Source organism: Rattus rattus, chromosome 1, assembly GCF_011064425.1.
Source record: "Rattus rattus isolate New Zealand chromosome 1, Rrattus_CSIRO_v1, whole genome shotgun sequence".
Classification (NCBI taxonomy): Eukaryota; Metazoa; Chordata; class Mammalia; order Rodentia; family Muridae; genus Rattus; species Rattus rattus.
Window position 1 is genome coordinate 252,149,064 of NC_046154.1, and position 7,820 is coordinate 252,156,883.

At 52.2% G+C, this 7,820-nt stretch overlaps 1 protein-coding gene across 1 annotated transcript; it reads right to left on the bottom strand.

Annotated features, from left to right (window-relative positions):
- Positions 1-1,617: 1,617 nt before the first annotated feature.
- Positions 1,618-6,231, bottom strand: LOC116914310 (cytochrome P450 2D3). Its single transcript, XM_032918549.1, has 9 exons — positions 6,043-6,231; positions 5,004-5,175; positions 4,589-4,741; positions 4,349-4,509; positions 3,525-3,701; positions 3,244-3,385; positions 2,838-3,025; positions 2,258-2,399; positions 1,618-2,157 (listed from the first exon to the last, which is right to left on the bottom strand). The coding sequence occupies exons 1-9, from the start codon at positions 6,229-6,231 to the stop codon at positions 1,979-1,981; spliced, it is 1,503 nt and encodes a 500-aa protein (XP_032774440.1). The 3' UTR covers positions 1,618-1,978.
- Positions 6,232-7,820: the final 1,589 nt, after the last annotated feature.

Genomic DNA, 7,820 nt, shown 5'->3' on the forward strand with positions numbered 1-7,820 from the left:
CCCACAGGAGGCTGTGCCCTCCCACAGCACCCATCAATCAAGAAAATGAATGCACCACAGGCCAGACTGCTGGTGGCATCTTCTCCACCTTGCATCTCTCTTTCCAGAGGACTCTAGCTGTGTCCTGCTGATAGGACTGGAACAAGCAGAGACAGCAGGCGGTGTGTGTGTGTGTGTGTGTGTGTGTGTGTGTGTGTGTGTGTGTGTATTTGTGTGCGTGCGTGCGCATGTGCATGCAGACATATATATACACACACATACATACACACACACACCAAACATGCAGGCACACATGTTGGCACACACAGATAGACACATATATACATACATGAACACACACAGATACACCCACACAGAGTCACATGCAGAAACACTATAAACATAGATGGACACACACACATAACTCACGCACATACAGATACTGATACACACAGACAGACTCTTGATCACACAGATACAATACGCATATGGACACATGGATATTCACACATGTACACACAGACATATGTATACATACATGGATTCATAACATATACACATGCCAATGCACACAAACTTACACAACACATACACACACACATGCCCACACACACATGTACCTATGCCACACATATATGCCTACATAATACACGCATGAACACACACACAAATACACTCTTGGGTACGGTGCACTTGAGTGTTCTGACTGAGAGTACAGAAGGCCCTGAGATCGATCCCCAACACCACAGGAAATCCAATGGTAACGCTGGTGAATATTAGTGATGCCTGACTGAAATAAAACAAAACGACGCTCAGACGAACGCATCAAGCTGCCTGGTGTGGCAGGGAGTGTGGCCAGGGCCGTAGAGCAACCTCAGCTGGGGGAGCTCTGTCTGCACATTCCAGGACAAGGGCCTGAGTCCTGTCAGGCTGAGGGAGACCTTGCCTGAGAGCCAGGACACGCTGACAGCAGTGTCTCTGCACAGCTGGGGCTGAGGGCCGTGTGGCACCATTTACACCTGCAACAGGGGGTTGGGCAAGTGGATCCCTGGTTCCCTGAGTGTGACTTCAGTTTGTGGAGACAGGGGAGCCATGGGGTGCTCATCTCTGTGGCACCCACCAAGCCCCTGGACAGTGAGGCTCACTGAGGTCCCCTGTGAGACGTGTCCTCAGCCTGAGTCACACTGGTGACTGGGAGTCCAACCCTCTGACACATCTGACAGACAGCTGGGAGTGTGCAGACACCCTGAGCTCTGCTGTCACTTTGCCTGCTGCTGCTTTGCTTCTGTTATTTCTCTGCAGTCACCACTGTGACGACAGCAGCCTTCCTCACCCTGGGAGCCTTTCCAGGCACTCATGGCACCACAGGGTCTTGGGGACCACCATGTCATGTCTGCAGACAGGAGCAGTGCTGAGTCTTAGTGGAAGCCTGTTATATCTGTCCTTGAGACCCATGGAGACCTGACCTCTGCCTGCAGTCTGTCACCAACCCCATTACCCCGGAAGGATCTTTATGGATGGCACATGGTCAGCTGCCAATCCTGAACATCAGTGTCTTCCTTCCTTTCTTTTCTTTCCAGCACCCCTGCTCTCTGGCTCCTCTGCTCTCTGTTCCTTCTTACTTAGTTTTTCCTTTATCTTCCTGCCTTTACTTGTGTTCACGAAACAGTGTCTTCTTATGATGTGTATGCTAGCAGTCCTAAACCTTGCTTTATACCCCAGGCTAGCCCCAAACTTGCCAAACTCTAGTCTCGGGTTCTCAAGTGCTGAAACTGGAGGCTATGACTCTGTACTAAACGGATGTTACCCATTTCTCATACCACTCAAGTTGTCCCCAAAGGAAGGATCCAGAGAAGGCCAAGGTGTGGTCCAGACCTTTCTCTAAGGACTGAACACAGACGGGGATGAGATTTTGAATGAGAAGAGAAGTGGCAGCCACAAAACTGTTTTATTCTGTGTATGACACTAAGGTAGAGGCTGGACTAGAATTTCTTTCCTTCTAACGTTTGAATGCACAGAGCTGGTAGGGGGAAGGGCTAAGGAGAAAAGCAAAGACGCCATAGTCGCTGGGCTGGGGCTGTCCGGCCGGCACGGAGAAGCTGAAGCGCTGCAGGAGGCAGGTGAAGAAGAGGAAGAGCTCCATGCGGGCCAGGGGCTCCCCCAGGCATGCTCTGCGGCCTGTGGTGGGACAGGGGCTCAGTCAGTCTGGGGCCTGATTGGAGCTCCACCCTCCCAGCCACCCTGGGAATAGACAGGAAGTCAGGCCCCCCAGAGGTACCTGCTGAGAATGGCATGAAGGCCTCATGCTTCACAAAGTTGCCCTGGGCATCCAGGAAGTGTTCAGGGTGGAATCGGAGGGGCTTCTCCCAGATGGCCTCATCCTTCAGCACGGAGGACAGGTTGGGGATGAGGGTCGTCCCCTGACAGGAGGCACATGGTTTGGACATGGACAGGGTGTGACTTCCTAGACTGTAGTCACCAAGTTCACAGGCACAGACAGCTTCTACCTTACATACTGGATCCTTTCTTGTAAACCCAGACCTAGAAGCTTCTCAGCTCTCATTAATGCCATGACAGGGATATGTGACAAGTGACAGATGTATATACACGGTGTCACATGTCTTTGTGGGTCGTGGCTGTTATAACTACTCTGTCGTATTTTCCCTTGCTTGCCCTTCTAGCTGTGGATTCCAGGGCACAGCTGTTGCTCTTGTTTCTCCTCCCGTACTTCCCAGGGGAAGTTGGTTCTGTGGAGTTGAGAGTTGGGTTGTGTAAAGTCCATCCCTTCTTACCTGAGCAGCTCAGGCCACTGGGTAGCTGGCAACACTGACTTAGACACTGTGGGGACCCAGGCTTACCTTAGGGATAAGGAAGCCCTGCACTTCAATGTCACGAGAAGTCTTGTGTGGCAAATTCATTGGGACAATGTCTGCAAAGCGCTGCACCTCATGGATGACAGCATTGGTGAAGGGCATGCGGGCCTGGTCTGCCATCTCTGGATGCCGCACCTGCCCTATGACCTCATCTATCTCCTGTTGTACTCGGCCTGGAAGGACAGCATCCGCTCAGTTAACGAACAGCAGAGGGTGCCCCTTGTCCCTCCACTACCTCTGTGATAAGGACTGGGTCCACGGGAGTAAGGTGGCCACCATCCTTGCTGGAGTCTGGGTCAAACCAGTGCTGGGAGCCACAAGTGTCCCAAGTAAGCTTAAGGAGTGTGCCCTCCCCTCCCCCTCCTTTCTCCCCTTCCCCGGCCAGGCTTACACTGCACATCCGGATGCAGGATCATGAGCAGCAGGGCCCAGGTTAGAGTGATAGACGTAGTCACCATCCCAGCACCAAACAGGTCATTGACCACCAGCCGTAGATTTGCATCATTGAAGCTACTCTCAGGGTTCCCCTTGGCCTGGGCCAGAATGAGGCAATAGACTCAGTGCAGGGAGTGGACAGCCACCATGATACCATCCTGATGACTCCAGGTGGTGACACTTGTGTGTCACTGGGTTATCGACAGCACCATGGGCACGTAGTCCATAGTCTCTCACCTTCTCTATCTCAGCCAGAAAGGCATCAGTCAGGTCTCGAGGTGGCTGGTCAGGGTCCCAAGTCTTCTTGTGCTCAGTCACCAGGTTATCCACCATGGTGAGAAATGTCTTTTGCCCAGGGAAGACTTTGTCAGCTAACCCTGGGATGCGCAGGAGAGCTGGGAACATGTTCAGAACCTGTGACAACCATAGAAAGTGCTGCCTTTAATTTAATGACTTGAGTAAACAAGATTTCTATTAATAATAATCGTCGTTGTGTCAATGTATGTTTGTGTATACATGTTGTGAGGAGTGCTGTTGCCACAACCAAGATGTTGAGTCCGGGATAAACATCCGGAGTCTGTTCTCACCTTTCTACATGGCTCCCAGCAAGGAAACACAAGCGTCATGCTTGCCTGGCAAGCACCTTCACCCTCAGACCATCTCTCTGGCTCCTGCATTCATGGGCTTAGTGCTGATCTCAGCCAGGCTCCGTTTCCAGCCTCCCCCATGGTGGACACAGGACCTGTTTGTTCCCTCCCATCACCTGACTCCTTAGTCCTAGCCTTCATTCTCTGGTAGCCCGTGGTATCAAACAGGATATCTGGAAAATCCCACAGTTGTTAGTGGCTTCCATGTGTGCAAAGGGACCAGGTTCTCACCTTCTAGGAGCCCTGACCTTGGTTTACGTCCTCCCTGCACCCCTCCCGCATTGCTGCAGGCTTGCCAAGTTCCAGGGTTCTAATCCTGTGGTTTGCACTTCCAGATGTCTCCTTGCCAAATCCCCTGCCTACAGCCTCCTCTGGGAAGATGGCCAGCGCAGAAGGCCGCCCTTGTTCTCCTACCTCAGGAAACAAGCCAGTTTGCTCTCCCATGCTTTCTTTCAATATTTTTAGCACCTTGATGAAATCAGGGTCTCCATAGTCGAAGCGGCGGGCATAAATGAGAGATGCAATTACATTGCACACAGCCTTGTTCAGGAGGGTGTAAGGATCGAGGGGCCGCCCTGGGAGTGGAGATGCAAAAAAAAGTCGATACTGTTCCCATTTCCCTATCCCCACGTGCAGCCCACACCCATCACCCACCTGCCTCAGCGGTGAGGGCATCACAGAGGTGGCCGGCCTCGTCTGTCACCCACTGCTCCAGGGATTTCTTGCCCACACCGAAGTTGCGCAGGGTGGACACAGAGAATCGCCTCTGCTCTCGCCACTCAGGCCCGTAAGGTGCAAGCACCACACCTGCAGGCACATCTGTGTGTGACTAAGGACACCTGGCTGTGCTGCCCTCTCCACCGTTCATTTCTCTCCTCTTCTGAGATCAGCGTCCCCCATAAGCTCACCCTTCCCCCCAAACACAGCTCTCCCACCCTCCGGCATGCTAACGAGGTTCCATAATGGATTCCAGGGACTTTTTCTTGGTTTGCTTAACTCCCGACCTTCCTCTGCTCACTGCCCCCCTTTCTGGCCCTGATTCCACCTCTGCCCCCACACAGCCTTTTGCCTTTAGCTTTGTGCCCATAGCCTATATGTTGAAAGATGGGCATTTCAGGGCGGTCAGCAGTGTCCTCTCCACAGGTCACCAGCAGTTCCTGCACCGCCTTCAGTCCATTGATCACCACCACTGGCTTCCAACCCATCTGCAGGCTGAACACGTCACCATAGCGGTTTTGAAGCTGAAGTAGAGGGACAGAGCACATAGGAAGTGGAGGTCCTCACAGATCATAGAACCAGACTCACTCTGCAAACGTGGGGAAGGTTTTCAGTGTGCACATGCAGGTTCTAGTGCCTATATGTGTGTGTGAGCATGTTTGTGTGCACGTCTGTGTGTGTGTGTGTGTGTGTGTATCTGTGTGTGTATGTGTGTCTGTATGTATGTGTATGTATGTGTGTGTATGTATGGTGTGTGTGTGTGTGTGTGTGTGTGTGTGTGTGTTGCGTGTAATTGAACATGTTCTCATATATCCTGGGAAAATTCTCTTCACTGGGCTCCATCCCCAGCCTGAGGATGCCTACCACTGTGGCCTCTTATCTTTTAACTGCAGCAAAGAAATCACAGTAGATGTGACACCCCAGCCAAGACCCTGGCAGAGTTGGAAAACTGTCCTGGGACACCTTAGCACGTCAGCACACATAAAGAAATTCTGGGACTCCAAGACGGGCAGTGAGGCCAGAGAGCACATAGTAGCAAAAGACTCAGGCAGCCACAGCCCCTCTCCGATTGGTGCCCTGACTGAAATGCTATAGTAGACCTTGCACCACACTGAGACGTTGTCTTTGACAGGATCATAAGGGACTTGGGAACTCTATGCCTGCTGCCTTCTTCAACAAGACATGAATGCTGCTATCACATCCTGCTTCACCTCCTGGACTTTGCCCCCAAAACCTTTTGCCCTAGAAAGTCCTATTGGCTTCCAACCAAAACTTGCTAAAACTGTTTTCTTGTGGGTACATAGGTCCCCATCTAACCTGTGCCTCAACCCCCACTATGTGCCACTTTTGACAACATAACCTCAGTCACCATCCACCACTAAATCCCTCACCTTGTACATGCTGTATGGCATGTTACAGAGATCCACCTGCAGCAGGTTGCCCAGCACAGGCCACGGCACAGGGCCCGGAGGGTAGCGAGAAGTCCAGCGCTGGCGCCGGTGCATCAGGTCCACCAGTAACATGAAGATGACTGTGAATATGGCCATGGGCCACAGGCCAATCCCAGCCAGCAGCTCCATGGCTGCCCCGCTGCCATACAGCACCTAGGATCAGGAAGTCCCAAGCTTGGAGCCTGTCCCCTTATAAAGGAGAGCCAGGGTTGTCCTTTGTCCTCTGCCTCCAGGGCCAATCCTGTGTTTTGTTTGGCCAAGTGTAGGGAGGTTCCAGAGAGATTCAGTTCCTACGGAGCTGAGCATTGTGATTCTTTTGGGCTGAGCACGGTAGGCAGGTGTCCAGTGGACCCCTGCTTCAAGATGGATGGTCTGATCATTGCCTGTGGAACAATCGTCTGGTATGCTACCCACGCAGAGCCTAGGGAGCTTGAGAACATTGCCTTAGAGGGGAATGAGACCTTCTAGACCTTAATGGAGCTCTTGGTCGGCAGGACATGAGGGGTGACTGTCATCCAGTCCCTGGCTTTCCTGGGTGTGCGTGCAGTGGGAGGATGTCTCCTGCCTTGAGGAAAAGAGGGTGGAGCACCTACAGGCAAGGGAAGGGCAGTGGGGGAAGGGCAGGTAGAGCTCCTATGGCAGAGGAAGGGCCAGGGGAGAGGGAAGCCCTAGTCCCTGTGGGTGAGTGAGGCCCAGTGTGGCAGGGCAGCTGGAGCATGCGCCATCTTCAGTACACATCTGTGGTCATCCAGTTGGTCAGCAGCAAGACGCACAACATGGGATTTCTCAGACTCAGTGTGAGGAAACAGAAATGGTCTGAGAATCTTGGGGGCTGTGAGATCCTGATTGAACCTCTTCTAGGACCTCTTGAATGAGACTCATGGAGACAGTGATCGATGCAATAGCAAGAGGAGTTTAATTCTGACATGTCAGGGTCCTCCCACTTTAAGGGGAGATAACCCTGGCAGACTCTGACACGAAGTTATATACCTTGCCAATAATTGGGGCAGAAGTCAAACAATTAGTTACTACACAGGGTATTATTCATGGGGCAAAGTGACCTCCAAGCTGACTCGTGATCAGTGGTCCATTCTGGACATTCCAGGTGGGACAGTTGGGATGCAAGGGAAGGTCAGTTGGGAGTCACAGGTAGCTTTGTTTGACAGTTTGGTTTGCAGGCACTTCGAGAACTAACTACTCCCTGGAAGGGAGGATCTTTGTGCTTAGAGGTTTGAGGTGGAACTTTCCCACTGGCCTTAGATTGACCCCCAACTCTGGTTCTTTCAGGGCCACTAAGTTGGGCCAGGTTCTCGTCACATGCTGGCTTCTGTCCCTTATTTACCCTCTGTTTCTTGTTAGGTCAATCTCTCCTGGCAACAGTCTTCCTTATGGAGATAGGTAAGGTAGTTTCCTCCTCATGCCTGAGGCCTGTGGTCAGGGTAGGCAGCCATAAGGAGAGCAGAAAGGTGACTTCTGAGCCGTCTAACAAATGGTACCTGTGTGTTGGGTACCGCTGGGCACACCGCACATGCCATCCCACCATTCACTAGGGAGCCTGGTCAGAAAGGGGGTTAGGGAGACAACGTGCTCAGATCACTGACAGAGTCAGGCTGCTGGGCTCCTCTTGGTTGAATCCCGGACAATTGCAGGGTAACTTCAGGTGCCTGGTGCTTAGACCTGCGTGTCAGTGATGGGACAACATATTTGCTCCCTCATCT